Source organism: Solanum stenotomum, unplaced genomic scaffold, assembly GCF_019186545.1.
Source record: "Solanum stenotomum isolate F172 unplaced genomic scaffold, ASM1918654v1 scaffold23673, whole genome shotgun sequence".
NCBI lineage: Eukaryota > Viridiplantae > Streptophyta > Magnoliopsida > Solanales > Solanaceae > Solanum > Solanum stenotomum.
In genome coordinates, this window is record NW_026027624.1 from 226,070 (window position 1) to 244,525 (window position 18,456).

At 36.9% G+C, this 18,456-nt stretch overlaps 2 protein-coding genes across 2 annotated transcripts; one reads left to right on the forward strand and one right to left on the reverse strand.

Annotated features, from left to right (window-relative positions):
- The first annotated feature begins 91 nt into the window (after nucleotides 1-91).
- LOC125851254 (uncharacterized) lies at nucleotides 92-7,947 on the forward strand. The gene is made up of 4 exons (XM_049531038.1): nucleotides 92-427; nucleotides 1,290-1,357; nucleotides 1,485-1,620; nucleotides 7,705-7,947. The coding sequence occupies exons 1-4, from the start codon at nucleotides 277-279 to the stop codon at nucleotides 7,779-7,781; spliced, it is 432 nt and encodes a 143-aa protein (XP_049386995.1). The 5' UTR covers nucleotides 92-276; the 3' UTR covers nucleotides 7,782-7,947.
- A 716-nt stretch (nucleotides 7,948-8,663) lies between these two features.
- On the reverse strand, nucleotides 8,664-17,410 carry LOC125851239 (histone-lysine N-methyltransferase family member SUVH9-like). Its single transcript, XM_049531018.1, has 2 exons — nucleotides 15,133-17,410; nucleotides 8,664-9,193 (listed from the first exon to the last, which is right to left on the reverse strand). The coding sequence occupies exon 1, from the start codon at nucleotides 17,292-17,294 to the stop codon at nucleotides 15,204-15,206; it is 2,091 nt and encodes a 696-aa protein (XP_049386975.1). The 5' UTR covers nucleotides 17,295-17,410; the 3' UTR covers nucleotides 8,664-9,193; nucleotides 15,133-15,203.
- Nucleotides 17,411-18,456: the final 1,046 nt, after the last annotated feature.

Genomic DNA, 18,456 nt, shown 5'->3' on the forward strand with positions numbered 1-18,456 from the left:
AACTCATTTTATTCCATTTTAATGAAATTGACTATCACAGAAGGTAGGATAGTTAATTTCATAATATAGTTTTGTCAATTTCATCTCGATGATCAATATTAGTTAAATTACTTAGGGATCGTTTGGTTATCGAACTATTCAAATCAACGGAGTCATCCCCGAATTTTTATTATTTTAAGATCCCAAATCAGTAATTTCCAATTTATGAGAAACTTCCATTTAGCAAACACAGTTGCTAAATCAAGAACCTTACTTTTTTTCAGCTGAGGATTGAAAATGGAGGTGGTACGTGTACAACATCGGTGGAGATTAAGGTGGTCGTTCAAGAATGCCACCATTATTGTCACTTTCTTCAATATAATTGCTGCCCTTTTTATACTTCATAGTTTCTTCTCTTCTTCTTCATCTTCCACCACACCATCTTCAGGTTCCCATCTCTTCTTGTTTTTGTTTTTCCTTTAAATTTGCTTCATTTTTAGGTTCTCGGGGTTTTTAATCTGTAAATTGTGTTTCTTTCTGTTTGATTTTTTCTGGGTTTTTGCTTTAGGGTAGCAATAGAAAACATAAATTTTGAGAAAGTGCATATAGGATAGAGGTTTTTGCTGTTTGATTAAGAAATGTAAAAATGAGTACTTTGATCTGGAATTGTTGCATTTGGTGATCTAAATTTTCACTGTGGAACCAATTTGTATATCCAATTGAGTTTGGAACTTGGAAGTGCAGAAAGGGGTAAAGCAGAATTGAGAGTAAATGAGATTAGGAAGTTAAAGTCTTTCTTTTGTATTTCCTCTAATGTAAACTATTTAGTGAGATTTCTAGCATAAATAGCACAAAATAAGGTTTCTTGTAAGTTGCCATGTGACCCTTTTTGAGTTTCTGCAAAACCTTTTGGAAGTGATCCTAAAGTTGCATTAGTTTTGTGCACCAGCTTGTGATTCGACGGAAACAAAAGATATCCACTTTTAAGGCAGTTAGTAGTTGTTGCCTGCAACATGAATAGTAGGGCGTATTATACCTTATGAATGAGCATGATATAATGGTGTACTGGTGTGCTAGAGCTAGCAATGGGCATGGGGTAAGACATTCAGTTGCTCCCAGGTGTGGCAGCTTGATGGCAAAAGCCATAAAAAAGTGAAGGACTTTCCCATCGATGACATGTACCAAAATAAAAGGTGGAGGTGTATATAGCCAGTTCTAGGATATTTGTTTTTTGTCAAAAACTGTTGCAAGATATCCTAATCCAATGCTGGTAAGAGAATGGCTTATATGAGTTCTTGCTTCAACTGCAGTTGAAAGGTATATAACGGAAGCAGAAGAGATTCGCCGTGCTATGTTGCCTGTGGAGCTAATTAAAAGAGTGTGTACCTCCTTTTTCCTTGTTCAGTAGCTGAGTAATTAGGATGCTGTGCATCAATAGTATTAGTAGTGTTTTGTTTTCTATTTTATGTGACTTTTGGAGAATATAATATCTTCTGTCGTTATAGGTGAAGGAAATTCAGAAAGAAGGTCATGTCGAACCAGATCCTCTCCAACAGAAGGATGCAAAGCAGACTGCTGCAGTAGACCTCATATCTAGACTGAACAATTATCGGTCTTATTCTGATTCAGGCAGCGTTAAAGGTAAATATCAACAACCCTCTGGACACTCTTTATCTTATCTTTAGACACAAAAAGACCTCTATAATGCTTAGCCTCATGGTGAGTCCGTCAACAATGTCTTCTGCAGCTCTTGGAAGCAGTAAAAGAAACTTTTTGCTCAATTAAATGTCATAGCAAGCTTCAATCAATTGTATATCTTCTAAAAAGTACTATTATCAATATATCAGTCATCTGATTTCCTTTAATTAACAGTTCATTTGCTTCCTTCTGAATTCGGTCAATGAATTGAGACTATATGAAGGACAACTTAAGTGTCAGTAGGAATACATCAACTTTATTTGTCTTAACTCGATGCACATTACCTCTTGGAGAAGTAATTTTAATCAGATGATGGCACGTATTGTAGGACCAAAGTTTGATATTCTACTTCTATAAGATCTAAGACAGTGTCCAGAAGTAGATCATACCCAGAGAATATAGAAGAATTATCATCGGTTTTAGTAGGAGTATGAGAGCGATGCAAGTAGGCTCGAAGAGGAGGACTGAATTGCGATATAGGAATTAGTAGTTTGTCTTATCCAGTATCCTAAAAAAGACACTAGGAAGAATAACGAAAGAAAGATTGAGAGAATTGTTAAGTTTGATTATTCCCTCAAGTTTGTTTGGGCATTTATACTAAGTAGTGTACGTTGATTATTGCTTCGGTAATTAGATGTTTTTGGCAAATTTACATCTCTTAATCTAGGTAAATCACAGCTATCAAATCATGTATGATCTTCAACAGAAAACAATGTTCCCAGTAAACCACTGTCAGTTGCATCACAGCATCAGTCCATTTACATTTATCCTCCTTTGTTTAAATTTCAGACAGTAAGACATCTCTTGCCCTGCTGTAGTTTCCCTTTCCTTCTCTTAGGTGTAAAAAGTATATGTCATCCTTCTTATCGTGCAGCATGAATTGTATGTAGAGAAATCAAAAAACTATGCTCGGTTACCCTGTTCATTAGTACTTGCATAGTCTGAGATGCAGCATTGATGTAGCAGCGTTTAACCTGGATAATAGATAATGCACGGCTTTGGGAGTTTCTAGACCCGATTACTTTTGAACTACAAGCCTTAGAACGACAGCGAGTGGTGTTCGATAATGAGGACTTTGACTGCCATAGCAACTGTGAAGCGGATGACGAAGGAGACGAGGGGAGTACTTATTCTTTATCTTTGCACGACTTTCAAGATCAATCTCTTGAAATTCCAAAGCAAATTACATGTCTCATTGATACTGCTACTGACTCAGATCAGTCATCCATCTCCCGTAATAATGATCATCTTCTTCTTCCTTGGCATGGTGAAGGTATCCCTGGTCAGCAGGTTATACATACTCCTTCAGTCATCTCTACTTCTAAATGGACAAAGTTAGTCATGGTTAAGGCTTGCAAAGCTTTCGGCGTTAATGCTATCGGATTTGAGCATGAATTACTGGGCATGATTCTCAGAATGGATCAACGAAGACAAGATCAGGCTAAACAGAGGGTTTCATCATCAGAAGGTGACTTGAAGATGAAGAAGAAAAAAGGGGCAACTGAATTAAAAAGGTTATCTTCGGGTTTAATTCAAGATGTTGAACCAATCAAGGCGAGGGGTAGGAGTCACAAAGCACAATCCAGATGAGAATAAAAATTCTCAGTTGGAATGTCAGGGGTCTGAATGACAGTAGGAAGCGGAGTACCATTAAGTCTCTATTAATGAAGTGGAAGGCTGACATAGTTTGTCTTCAAGAAACTAAAATTGAGGATTGGTCACAACAACTAGTCAATTCTCTTTGGGGGAATAGATGGGCCAGCTGGGCAGAATTACAAGCAAACGGTACCAGGGGGGGAATCATAATTTTGTGGGATAAAAGGTTCTGGAAAAGTGTCAACATTGAACCAGGAACCTACTCAGTCTCTGTAATTTTAGAGAGTATCCAGGAACAATTCAGATGGTGCTATACAGGAGTGTATGGACCACATACAAACAGCGAAAGGGAGGATCTTTGGTATGAACTAGCCTCGATTAGGGGCACTTGGGATGGTCAATGGGTGTTGGGAGGAGATTTCAATGTGTGCAGATTTGACTACGAAAAATTCAATTGTCATAGAAGGACTAGAGCCATGGAGAACTTCTCAGAAACCATACTAGATTTAGGACTCATGGATTTACCTCTGCGAGGAGCGCAATATACATGGTCAAGAGGAACTGGGCTTTTGCAGGCATCGAGAATTGATAGATTCTTGATCTCATCAGAGTGGAATGACAGTTTTAAGACAATAAAGCAAGTGGCCCTTCCTAGAGTAATATCTGACCACAAACCTTTGATGCTTGAATGTGGGGAATGGGACTCTAGCTCATCCTACTTCAAGTTTGAAAACATGTGGTTACAGGCTGAGGGGTTCCTTGATTCAGTTAAAAACTGGTGGAGTAGCTATGAAGTTGAGGGCAGTCCTGATTTCGTTCTAGTACAAAAGTTGAAATATCTAAAAAAGGATATCTCTACTTGGAATAAGGAGGTATTTGGGAAGTTGGAAGAACAAAGAAGCCAGGCTTTAAATGACCTCACTAATCTAGAACAATCTTCTGAAAGCAGAATCCTTTCCGAGGCTGAAAATGCTCAAATGATTAACTTGCAGACACATTTAGAACAATTAGCAAAGATTGAGGAGGTTTCATGGAGACAAAAGTCAAGATATTTATGGCTTAAGGATGGGGACAGGAACACTAAGTACTTTCAGAGCGTGGCTAATGCTAATAGAAGGTACAATTGTATTGATAAGCTAAAAATAGCGGAGCATGTAATTGAGGATAAAAGAGAGATCAAGGAGGAAATTTTGAGCTACTATCAGCACCTGTATACAGAAAATGAACCATGGAGACCATTGGCTAGATTTGAGAATTTAGCTAGAATCTCTGAAGCAGAAAGTACTTGGCTGGAAAGGGAGTTTGAAGAGGAAGAGATCTTCTCAGTTATTAAAAGTTGTGCTCCTGATAAGGCTCCGGGGTCGGATGGTTTTACCATGGCATTTTTCCAACATGCCTGGGAGATTATCAAGTACGAGATCATCAAAGCTTTGAGACACTACCACCAACACTGCCACATGGTCAAATCTGTAAATGCCACTTTCATATCCTTGATTCCTAAAAAGAAAGGGGCAAATGAGCTCAGAGATTATAGACCAATCAGCCTTATTAGCAGCATTTACAAGATAACATCAAAGTTTCTGGCAAACAGGCTCAAAACAGTGATTGGAAAATTGGTTTCTGGAAGCCAAAATGCATCTGTTCGAGGAAGGCAAATATCAGATGCAGCCCTCATTGCTAATGAAGCTCTAGATTGGAAAATAAAGAGTGGAGAACCAGGGTTTCTAGTGAAATAGACATTGAGAAAGCTTTTAACAAAGTAAGCTGGTCATACTTACTTACTATCCTGAGGCAAATGGGGTTTGGCGAAAGATGGATAAGATGGATGAAATTCAGTATCACAACAGTCAAGTATTCTATCTTGGTGAATAGATCACCTGTGGGTTTCTTCCCTCCCCAAAGAGGGATTAGACAGGGTGATCCTATCTCACCATTCTTATTCATCTTGGCAATGGAAGGCCTCAGCAAAATGATTCAGAAAGCAAGTTCTTTGCATTGGATTGAGCCATTTAAGATAGGAAGAGATCCGACATGTCAAGCTAATGTATCGCATCTGCTCTATGCAGATGATACATTGATTTTCTGTGGTGCTGAAAGATCACAAGTGATGCAGCTTAATCTAACTTTGTTTATTTTTGAAGCTATTTCAGGTTTACACATGAATATGCAAAAGATCACTATCTACCCAGTTAATGAAGTTTTAAATCTGGATGAGATGGCTGATATCATGGGCTGCAACATTGGCTCATTTCCTTCCACTTATTTGGGTCTTCCTTTGGGTGCTCAGCATAAATCCACTGAAATTTGGACAGGGGTTATTGAAAAGTTTGAGAAGAGGTTGGCAACATGGCAAATGCAATATCTCTCCTTTGGTGGTAGAGTAACACTTATCAATAGTGTTCTAGACAGTTTACCTACTTATTACATGGCCTTGCTCCCAATGCCAAGTGAGGTTATAGAACAGATTGACAAGATAAGAAGGGACTTCCTCTGGAAAGGCAACAGGGAGAAACACAAATTTCATCTCATCAAATGGGAGAAGGTCACACAACCAAAATACCAAGGAGGTCTTGGCATTAAGAACCTTGCAGCCCACAACAAAAGTATGATGATGAAGTGGCTTTGGAGATACAACTTGGAAGACGCAGGGCTCTGGAAAGAGGTCATCATAGCTAAGCATGGAAGGCTGAATCAATGGTGCTCAAATATTACTACACTTCCTTATGGAGTGGGACTGTGGAAGAGTATTAGGATGTTGTGGGATACATTTGATCAGAACACTTACTTTGAATTGGGCAATGGTGTACTCCTAAAATTTTGGACAGACAAATGGCTTGGAAATACCACTCTTCAGGAGGATTTTCCAGATCTGTTTAGAATTGCTCAAGATCCCAATTCTATTATTGTTGCTAATAGAGAAGGGATCAATTGGGATATAAGATTTAGAAGAAATATGCACGATTGGGAAGTGAATGATCTGGTAGACCTTTTTGCTAGACTACAACATTGTCACATTAATCTCCAGGCAGCTGATAAGCTCAAATGGGGACACCAGAAAGGAGTTTATACAGTCAAGGAAGGGTATCAACAGTTGTGCTCTAGAAACCCCGTGATAGCTAACTGGCCATGGAAACTCATTTGGAGGACCAAGCTACCACCTAAGGTAGTTTTTTTTACCTGGATAGCTCCATATGAGGCATGTCTCACCCAAGACAACATAAAGAAAAGAAAAATCCAATTCCCAAACAGATGCTATATGTGCAAAAAAGAGGCTGAAACCCCTAGACACCTTCTTCTTCATTGTGAGGTGGCCTCAGAATTATGGAGCATGTTTTTTTGTCTCTCTGGCATCAAATGGACCACACCCCTCACTGTTAAGGATGCATATGAGAGTTGGAGTCTATGGAAAGTTGACAAAGCCATCAAGAAGATCTGGATTATGATACCTGCTTGTATTTTTTGGTGTATATGGTTAGAGAGGAACAAGAGATGTTTTGATGGAGAGTCAACTGCTTTAGGCATTTTGAAGACTAGGTGCACTGAAAATTTGTTTAGTTGGACCAACTTGTATCCTGCTGTTAATGCAGAACAACTTCAGGATTTTACTAACTCATTAGCTCTGGCTTAGATAGTTTGTATAGTTAGCCAGAGATTTTTTTGTAAGCTCAAATGCCATATCTTGTAAATTTTGCATCTTCCTGATGCTATTATTAATACCACTTATCTTATCAAAAAATAGATAATGCACTGCAATCGAGTGTAAAAAGTCTGAAGTGCTATAACTGCATTCTGTCGCTGGTGTTAGCTCCTGCTAATCTTCATAAAGACTCGGGACTAATGGGTATCAACTAGTCACACAATAAGCATTTTAGATCAGGGAAATCCATGAGGACTGTTGTGTTTATCTCTTACATGTTCTTTTGGAGCATATACTACAACCTCAAGATTGTTTTGCCGGGGTTTCTCCTACCTTGTATATTCTCCTTTCATGCATGAATCATCCAACGTGCTAATGAGAACCAATAGTTATGAGAAACAAGCATGGCCTACATAAAATGGACATAAAAAGTTCTCATCTTTTAGAATGGCAAATAGAATTCTGAGCTAGCCATGCATCTGTAGTATAGATTTATTCATCTGCTTCTTGCCAGTGTTTTCTGCTATCATAATGGACTTTACCTGTGAGATACTGCTCCTTTAATTGTATGTGTCGAGCTCCATGGCTGAAAAGTGCTGTGCCTCTATTCTGGTAATGACTTCTAGTACTCTTTTCTTGCATTTTGAAACCATTAGATGTTAACAAGTCTTACTAGAATTTGCTTCAGAGAGTTCCTTACTTTTTTCTTGGGTCAAATGCAATGCATAGTTAAAGCATGATTTTGTACGATTGTTCGTTAAACTCATTCCCTTCAATAATAAACTTGTGTACAGTTGTGGAGGAATGGCGTAAGCGAAAGATGGAAAGAGCCAGGCAACGCGAACTTGAAAAGAATGGAACCACCATCTGACAGTCCTAAATCTTTGAGGGGGGTTTCAAAATTGAGGCCAGTTGATCGATACGGCTCGTAATATCAGTTGTATATGTGTATGCTATTAACAGATATGTCTATTATCATGTATCCAAATTCTGCAGCACTTGAACAATTTTATACCATATAACATGTTAAGTTTCTATATGTCAGAGTCAAATGTACTAGCAATTGCTCTCTCAGTTCTTGTTATATCTTTGCCCTTACCAACAGAATACAAGTTAGCTATATTCCTTAACTTCGCAAAAAGAAGCAAAAAAATTGTAGTTTTTGCACAACAGAAGATTGATTGTTTATGTGCTGCTCAGTAATACATAGTATTCTTTTTTGACCAAACACATCAAATTTAAACATATTTTGAAATGAGAAGTAATTTTAGCTTTAAAAAACTTGGCAAATCAGCGCTGTAATTCATTAGTCTCTACCTAATTATTCATGAAACCAACATTCCATAGCTAATTCTCAAGTTAGCCATCTATGTCAATTGATGATCTTTCACATCTAAGATATTTATATTTGTTCAGTAAGTTGAAACATCAGCATTGATGTAACTGTCAAGGCAGCATCATTGTCCAGTTGGCTTCCTTGTCACTATCCAATCAACAGTGCCACATTACCAAATATAGTTGCACAAATTAACTCAAAAGTTAGCTATGCCCGATTTATGTGATGACGTTTGACTAAGTGCTGACTTTGAAAATAAAACGAGAACTTCTGAAGAGCAAATATACAACCAAATAACTGAGTTTTCCTTATTTAACACAGCTCAAGTTCTTGAAATAACTTGGCTAAATCAAGCAAAATGATGTTATGTTCTGTATTTCAATAGGGTAAACAGCACAAAGAGAAAAAAAAAATAGGTTTAAGCATAAGAAAGAATTCAATAATTTGAATAAAATTTGCATTGCCATATCCAGAGGGAAAATCTGGTAGTAACATATTTGCTGTGCCTCTTTGATCCTTTCAAAATTCCCAGCATCCCTAACTAGGTGCTTCCCTCTTTATCTGGCAAAAGCATTTTAACTTAACTACAGCTATCCGGTAACACGATATCAATACAATCTTCTGTACAGAATAAGCAAGTTTGATCTTCATATATACAAGCTATTACTACAACCTACGAAAGCTCTTACAATCAAGAACACCAATGGCAGGTTAGCATATATAGGTTAAAAAGGTTCCTACCAAAGCGCGGATATATAGTGAGAAGCAGCAATATCACTTTCTTCACTCTTCTAGCTAGTCATCGAACACCATGCTATCTACAACATAGGATCTACAAGCTGGTGCAGCAACAGCTATCAGAGCAACTTGTTTTAGGAATCTAGTGATGCGGTCTGGACTGTCACCAAGATAACGGGAATGTCAAGAGGGTAACACTCGCCCTTCATCTGCATGAGATAAAAAAAAAGTAGTTAGAAACAGCAGAAGGTTAGGCAGTAAGCTGCTTTGAGCGGCAACTGTAACCCGATATCTTCATAATCAAAACCATTCCCCTAGTAGGTTGCTTCCTGACAAAACAAAGTATCAGCAGTACAAACAATGATTTCCAGAACCAGTAATCGTGGCAGAGGTTGAACAATATATTATGAATTTCAATTATGCAAACAACAAATGGTTGTGGATGAAATCCTTGAAGTAGAACTGGAAGGGTGTATGACCAGAAAAACTTTGCAAGGGTATGCTATAACTAGTACTGACCAAAAACCATAACTATGATCTCCATCTGACTACCAGGTGATGTCGAAGCGGAATTCAAGGACAAGTGATAATTTTTGAAAAAGAGGAAAGGAGTGTGATCTCTGGCTAATATCGAACACATTGCTAAGAGCAACAAAGGTGACTTTCTCCATACTTTAGTTCAACAGCACCAAATGAAAGGTAGGGAAATTCAATTTCCTATCTTACTTGACAGTCAGCTAATACAATCTAAACAACACTAGTTGGTCATGGAAGCACATTTAGTACACATACCGAATATCATAAAGTTGCTTTTGTCAAATGCACAAAAATAATTTCAGTTTAAAAATATGAACCACCTGGAGACTTAGTAGAAATTCACCCAACAAAAGGAAGAAGCAGACTTCTTCAGGGGCATCGAAAAAGTAAAAGACAAAAATTATCAGCAAGCAAGTTCAATTTATCAGAAAACACGACAATTCAAGGTCAATTAAGAAAAAGAAGCAAGAAAGAAAAGGGAATACTTCTGTGCTTTACTATGACAAGAAGCATACTCTACGTTTGACAGAAGTAGCTATCACTTCTTTTTGACAACCGAGAGATTCCAAAGGACCAGCTTGCTTACGAGACTCTCAGTGGATAACAGGTAAATCCCTCTACTCTTCTCCACTTGAATATCAGACTTTTGACTGCAGCAGCGTTTGAACTCTTGACATGCTCCTAATCCACACATCACGTTTTGTGCTCTTACCACGGAGCAAAAGCTCTGGGAGTAGTATTACTATTTACTAAAATTTAAAATTTTCAACTAATGGAAGATTAACTTACTACTCATCAACATGTAATGTCAATTCTTATAAGAGCATGTCTTGGCAAAAAACCTAGAAAATCATGATAAAAGTTTCTAAGAGTCTGTTTGGATTGGCTTAAAAAAAAGTACTCCCTCCGTCCCATTTTATGTGGCAACATTTGACCGGGCACGGAGTTTAAGAAATAAATGAAGACTTTGAAATGTTTACCAAATTGCCCTTTAAAAAGTACTCACTTTTCTCTTTCCTCATAAATGTATTGGAGTATTATTTTAAGATTAAGTGGGACCAACAAGGGTAAAAGAGGAATTGTACCTTTAAATACTTACCATAAAAGAAAATGTGACATTCTTTTTGGGACTGACCAAAATGAAAATGGTGCCACATAAAATGGGACGGAGGGAGTAGTTTTTAAGTCAAAAAATAAAAAAGTCAAACATAAATGACTTTTTAAGTCAAAAAATAAAAAGTAGGGTGACTCCTAATTTTGGTTTTTAACTTTTTTTTGAGTCATTTTTAACTTATTTTAAGTTATTTTTAACCTTGCCAAACACTTTCAAAAGCTAAAAAAGACTTATATGTAGGTTTGACCAACTTTTAAGCCAATCCAAGCAGGCCCTAAATATAGAATGGGTGTCAATATAAAAGTTTCTAAATATAGAATGGGTGTCAATTGCATGGTACTTATCGACCTTATTGTTAATATATGGTACTTGGGCTTAACTCAACCTCAAAAGTTAGCCCATGAGAAGAGGTTTGTTCAAGTACATATAAGGAGACCATTTTTTCATCCTTCTACCGATGTGGGACTTCTTAACACTCCCTTGCACGCACAAACCTCAACTGGAGCGTGAACACTTATAAATAGGGGTCCAACATCAGTGAACAACAAATTGGGATGGGTCTGGCCCTAATACCATGTTAAGATATAGTACTTGGGCCTAACTCAACCTCAAAAGGAAGCTCAGGAGGAAGGTTCATCCAAGTCCATATAAGAAGACCAATTTCCCATTCCTCTACCGATGTGGGACTTCCTAACACTTATCTTTCGAGGGGCAGTTGAACTAGTGACTCATTAATGATGTCAGGTTGAACAAGTCGATAAAAAAAAATTAATAAGGTAATGGTAATTTTATTAACATCACTACCAAAAAGGTACTAGATAAAGTACAAAAGTGCAGATTTAGAAATTCAATGCATAATATCAGCATTCAATATGTATTTCCTGAATAATCTAGTTTTTCAATCATTCAATTATTTCATTATACCAAGTTCAGTGTCGGTCAGATTAGTAACATTAGCTCTTTTGAACAAGAAGATTTTATTTGTAACAAGCGGTTTTCTTAGTTGGTTATTGGTCACATTTTATTTCGTAAAATAGCTTAGACTCAACAAGTCCAAAGAACCCAAAAGTAATTAATGCTATCTAGTATGTTTCTGCTGCAGAAAATTACAGATTTGGTAGACATGCAAACTTCAAGAAAGAAATATAACCCTTTTTTTATGATGATGGTTTGGGGGGGGGTTACCTCCACCGGCATAAATGTCGGATAACTCTGTCTACCAAGGTTTAGGCAGATGGGAGAAGTCACCTAGTGATTTTAGCCTCCACTAGGATTGAACCTAAGAACCTATGTTGCTCGGACTCTTCAAAAATTTCTAACGGGTGCGTGTCGGATTTGCCAAAAGTAGTGCATTTTTGGAAAGTCTCGACACGGATGCGGTCAAAGTGAAGAGTCCACGCAACTAAGCTAAGAACTCATGGTTCTTCTCCCACTACAACGACAACTAGGCCACAACATTGGGGTGCTACTAGGGGTGTCAAAAATGAGCCCAACAATAGGTAACCCGCCTAGAATTTTAAGGGTTGTGCTCAAGATAATTTGAGTTGGGTTCAATCTCAACTCATTCAAGCCCTAACCCACAATTGAACCCAATTTAATTTCCAATTTCAACCCGTTTTAAGACCTTTTATTTGCATTGATGTAATGTATGTTCCTATATTGAACTATCTATTTTATATCTTTTAGGATTTATCTATCCATTTGTAACTTCTTCTTTTTAAAATTTTCTTGAGTTGAAATTCAAATTGTAGTTATAAAATTAAATAACAATATATTAAAATAATTAGAGATTAAGCAGGTCAAATTGAGAGAGTCAAGACCCAACCCATCTTTAAGCTCATTTGAGCCCAAAGTAAACTTGGACGGATCAGGACCCAACCCAATTTCTATTTCAACCCATTTTAATATCTCTAGTTTCAACCCAACCAGCCCATTTGACACCTCTAGTTGCTACTAAGGAAATATAACTTGAAGGTTTGGTCTACTTTTTGAGTAAAATCTTTTTTGAAATGGAACAAATAAAGAATAGGATCATATGGAATAAAACATAAAAAATGGTGAAATCATATACATGTGCATGCTCATTAATCATCAAGCAACGCATCATATTCCATCTTTGTTCTAACCAAAGAGGGAACCTAAATTATATATCCACCTCTTTGGATAGAAAGAGAGAAGAGTGGGATAGGAAAAGGCTTGGTCAAACTCTTAGATGTGACCCAACAGAGTGGAAGAGCAAATTATTATCTCCAAATTGGAAGCAAAGAGGTCATGTAATGGTGCGCCCACCACCTGAAACTTTTCAAATTTCGAAGGTTTACTTCTGGCATCCCATTTATTTATGGGCAAGGTATCCAACAATATCCTCTAAATGTCTTCTATTCTTTTGTTCATATATAATAATTTATATATTGATGTCTATGTTGCTCGGACTCTACATAAATGTCAAGGGATGCGTGTCGAATTTGCCAAAAGTAGTGTATTTTTGGAGAATCTGACACAGGTGTGGCATCGAAAGTGAAGAGTCCGCGCAACTTAGATTGATGATTCTTCCTTCAAATGTTAAACTTAACATCTAAAGAGAAAACACAGTTATTTGGTACATGACATTAAAATCAAATTTGGAAAATACAATAAACAATTAAAAATGATGAATAAGGGACTAAAATTAATGAGAAGAAAGAGAGTGAGCATATAGTGTGTGGGGCAAAGTTGGGAGTTAGCAGGGGAAAGCATCCGTTCTGGCTCCCCACCATTGCCATATCCATTCTCCTCTAATGGTAAGGAATAACTTTACCTTTTAAACTTGACCTAGTTTGTAAAGGTGATACCTACAATACTGTTTTTTTCACAAAGATTGATAAGTCTCAAGACAAGTTCTTTTCCCCCAACCTCTTTCTCTTCTTGTGCGCACCATTGACCGCTTAAGGAAGCAGAGTCCCTGTAATTAAGCCACTACAACCCACCATATAACTTGTCTAATCTGTTCAAGGTACTTCAAGTTAAAACGGACACCCTTTCTCCATTTCTTTAAATGAGAAAATTAGCAATCACAGCATGCAAAACCTCAACAGCATAGCTCATGTCGCCATTGACGGTTGGACACCAAGAAACTAAAAAAATATGGCATTAGGGAGAGTATTCTTTCCTCCAGTTGATCCTGTTAGTATTTAACTTAATTACATTACTACCTTTGTTTCAGAATACTAGACATCTTTTTTCCTAAAAACGAAAAGACATTTCCATTAGTATAGCTGCCTCCACTGTGTTCATATCTAACCTACTTCACATTAAGGTTCATTTCCAAAATAAACCTCCCCTTGAACGAGGTTGATATTTGTATAAATTAAAAATTACGTCAAGCATCTCGACATCTTCTCAACTAATTATTATCAAAACCTCACTTTTAACCCTCTTTTACAACTCGAAATAATTTATCATACTCTAGGGTGTTTGGTAAAACTTATAAGTTGGATTGACTTATTGTATAAGCACTAGCACTTTTCAGCTTATAAGCACTTCTAGATTAGACAAGATTTTTACTACTTCATCCCCACATTTTTGGTAATCACCAAAGTACCCTTCCTATAAGAAAACTCCTAACTCCCACTCAATTCCATTTCTGTCATTTGCCCTTTTCCATGTAGAATAGCTAGTTAAAGTAGTGTGTGGCGGTGGCGGTGGCGGTGGCGGTGTCCATGTCAACATGCAAACTTCAACTATTTCACCGGATACCAACATAGCACACAGGTACTGGGTAGCTCTGTCCACCAAGACTAAGGTGGATGGGAAAAATCTTCTTAAGTTTTCGTCCTCGCTCTCCTACAGTTTTTACCCACTTTATTGAGCGGCCACAGCTTTGGGTGCCAAAAAAGGTTGTACAACTATTATGGGACAAGGGAGTACTACTCAGCAGTTGTGCAAAAAGTTCTTTAGATACGAAATCTAAAGAGGAAAGGATCTATCAAGGCAAGAGCACAACTAATTAGAAACAAAATCATGCTATAAGCCATTAAAAAGACAAGCAAAGAGAGAAAAGGGAAATTCTTATCAATTAGTATGAAACAACAACATACCCAGTGTAGTCCCACAAGTGGGGTCTGGGATGATACCATGTATCCAGACCAGCATGAAAAAAAGTTCAAATTCATTCAATAAATCAGTTAAGATGCATTCAAACTGCATATAGCATATTGATAAAAACTCAACAAAGCAATTGGAGTTCCAATCAGCTTGTTAAAATTCACAATAGAAGGAGAATAGCAAGTCATGAAGTCTCCAGAGCTAGATAAATTTAAGACTGGCACAACTTTTAATGAAATCGGTCTCAAATAGTCTATCAAGAGATTCAGAATAAAAGTAATAGGTAGCTAGAGTAAGAAAACAACTAATACCACTAGACTGGTAATTAGCAGTCATCCCTCAAGAAAACATGTTACTGAAAGTCGTTACAATTTTGAGTTCAACAGGAATTATTGTCTTGAATGTTTAAATTACCTCAGCAAATGATGTACGAGAAACAGCTGTGCCGCATCATTTTCAAAATTGAATCAACTACTATAAGTTAGTCAATCACAGATGGCAAGCTTTCCTGTCCATTCATCTGCTACCCCATAATCAATACTGATCTCCTTTAGAGGGGGAATATTCTCCATTGCAAAGAGCATCATGTGGGGGAACGCTACATGGTTGTGATCATAAAGCACAGGCTGCACCAAAGCATTGGGGCTTGAACTGTGACTAATATAACATGCTACATTCCTCATTCTAGACACATCCATAGCAAAATCCAGAGGAGGAATGGAGGGGTATGCTGGGCGCTCATAGTTAGGATATATTTGCGACAAATCTCCCCATTCTGCCCATCTATCAGGAAAGCGACTTGGATAGACTAAACTGTCACCATTCATAGTAAAAATTTGGGCTTGCTCTCGTGTGAGTACAACCCCAGTATATTCACAGATAAAGGACCCAGCTTGGATCAAGTCCAGTGACCTAACTCCCCAACCAGTCTCTCTAGACCGAAACACCTCAAATCTGTTCCTCAAACCTTTCTGAGTCACTCTATTCCGACAAGTTGGAGGACATCGACAATGTGGTCCACATTCGAATACTAACGGTTTGCCTCTCAACAATATCCCATTATAATCATAGGCAAATTGGCCACCATTTCTCATAGCACAAAAACAATTATCAGCACACCCATCAATGCACTCGCAGCCATTACCACTGTGCACATTCAGAGAGACATGCGGAGGATAAATAGGTTTTACTAGATATTCAAAATAAGCCGGGTCGTGATTATCATCAATATCGTTGAAAAGAAACACTGGCACATTTTCTTTTTTCCTTGATATATCAAGAGTAACATAACCAGTAGGCCTTGCCACCAAAGGTCTGATCCTAAGATTTTGTGCAAAACGAAGAATAGCACTTCCCATCTCTTCCTGATTCTCTATCCTAACAAGCTTGTATTTATACACTCCAAATCCAGACTTCCCAACATCAAACCAGCATTCAACAATTCTATATAATCCATCATACACATAGACCTTACCACTTGCACTTCCACTTCCTTCATATTTAAAGCCACGAATTACCCTTACCTCAATTCCATAGTGCATACTTCTCTCCAATGCCAAATTCCCACATTCCAGCTTCTGATGCACGCATTGCCTCGAGTGCTTGTCCTGTCCACCATGACCTGTATATATAATCACATCTCCTCCATCTTGATCATCCTCATAGCCACCTGAAACAATCACACTCGTAGCAATTGGCTCCCGGTTCGAACTCTGACTTGCAGGTACATAATCAATCCCAGCTTGAGCCTGCCCATGTAATCCAACAACCAAAAGCTCCATCCTAAAGAAGAACACATCCCCGATAAGCACTCCAGGAATCGCCCCAACAATCCGCTTATCACGATTCATCCACAACCCATGTTCTCTCAATATTTGACAAGCCTTCAAATCACCTCTTGGCTTTCTATATGGACCCAAATGCTGGCTTCCATCATCTTCCACCATCGCAAGAATTCGCAAGGAATCATACAGCATTCGGGTTTTCCTAACAGCATCTCGAAAATAAAGCTGATCTTCAACCTTAAGATCTGTCACTCTAACCAATTCCGCTGATCTCTGTTGATATTTCCTTTTAGCAACCACCACTTCTGCAACCTGTGTATCATTATTACTCACCGGAACAATAGCTCGAGCATCAGGGTCTTCCATAACCTCATCAGCAGAATCCTGATTCTGGTTTCCAACCACCTCAACATCTCCATACCGCTGCATTTTCTTAGTAAAAGCTTCTTTAAACATCTCAGAAATTCGATTATATTCCGAATAAACATAAACATTGTTTCCATCGCACCCAGGTGGAATCTCCGGTATAATCGAGCTTGGTGATTGTGAATCAGCCTCAGGAGTAGCTAATTGTGGGTTCCTGGTAAAAGCTGAACCAGAACTTGAGTTGAAATTGGGACTAGGGTTGGAAAAAAAAGGTGTGCTTTGAAGATCAGCTTGTGTATACTCATCAAGGGGTTCAAGTTTTGGTTCAATCTTTGGGATAATTCTTGGATTTGGGGTTGTAGCAGATGTGAAATTAGTCGATTCAGGTTGAAGATTAAGGTCTTGAAATGGGACAAGAGAACCCATTTTTTCTCTACAACTGAAAAACAAGAATTTCACAGATCAAAAATGGGGTTTTGGGTTTTTAGGAAATGAAACAAAGAACAAAGCTTGAGGTTTTGCAGAAGTGGTGAACAAAGTTTTGTTCATAGAAAATGCAAGAAAAAAAAAAGGAACTGAGAGTGAAGAGGTGGAGAAGAAGAAGAAGAAGAATTATGATAATGAATTTTAATTTTTTTTTGGTCATAAAAGTTTATAGCATATCGGAAACAACCTCTCTATTTCTACGATGTCACGAGATATGTAAGGTTATATATTTCATATATTTTTTAAATTTTATTTATGAAATTATACTAAATATGTTATTATTATGAAAATTGGAGATACTTTCATAAATAATAAGGCTAAGATTGGTACATTTTACCTTCTCGAGACCATTATAATATGTTATTATTATTGTTATTGTCAATAAAGTCATAAATGAATAAATAAATATATATTTGTGGACAAAAATGTCCTCAACTTTTTTTTTTTTTTGTTGGGGTAGGTGATGGGGAAATGTTGGTGAAACAATCTTTTGATATTTGTGCTAAATAATACTCCATACAAAAATAATTTATAAAATATTTTGAATTAATAAATAATTTAGAGTTTTTTTCTTTTGTATAGTCTCTAAATATGTAAATTTTATTTGAGAGATTTTATGTCTGAATTCATATTGGACATTAATTAATTTGATTTTCGTACATTGAATCAAACCATATAAATTGAAACATATGTAATATTATAAACATTAAAAATTAGTATCCCCCAATAATTTATATGATACACTTTCCTTTTAATTTGCCTCACGAAAAATTAAATAGTGATAATATTTTTTATATTCCTAATAACTAAATTTTAATTTATATATTTATTTTAATAAGATAATTTATAATTATATGAATATTTATAGTTTATTTAAATTACAATTTTAAAAAATAATTTAATTAAATTTTATGATCGATCAAAATGCATCACATTAAAACAAGGAAAGTAATAATAATAGTCATTTGCATAGTTTGACTTAGCTATGATATATACAAAACTTAATGGAAAATGATAGTAAATGTTTAAGCTCTCAAAATGGATTTAGGATTTTTAAATGTAATGCTTATGTAATGGAAGTAAAGTGTGTGGAAGTACATGA

What these genes read in the sequence shown, in the direction of transcription:
- LOC125851239 (XM_049531018.1), bottom strand. Translation starts at nt 17,294, where the DNA reads ATGGGTTCTCTTGTCCCATTTCAAGACCTTAATCTTCAACCTGAATCG.
- LOC125851254 (XM_049531038.1), top strand. Translation starts at nt 277, where the DNA reads ATGGAGGTGGTACGTGTACAACATCGGTGGAGATTAAGGTGGTCGTTC. An exon ending in CTGTGGAGCTAATTAAAAGA is followed by an intron (nt 1,358 to 1,484) that starts GTGTGTACCTCC and finishes CTGTCGTTATAG; the next exon opens with GTGAAGGAAATTCAGAAAGA. An exon ending in TGATTCAGGCAGCGTTAAAG is followed by an intron (nt 1,621 to 7,704) that starts GTAAATATCAAC and finishes ACTTGTGTACAG; the next exon opens with TTGTGGAGGAATGGCGTAAG.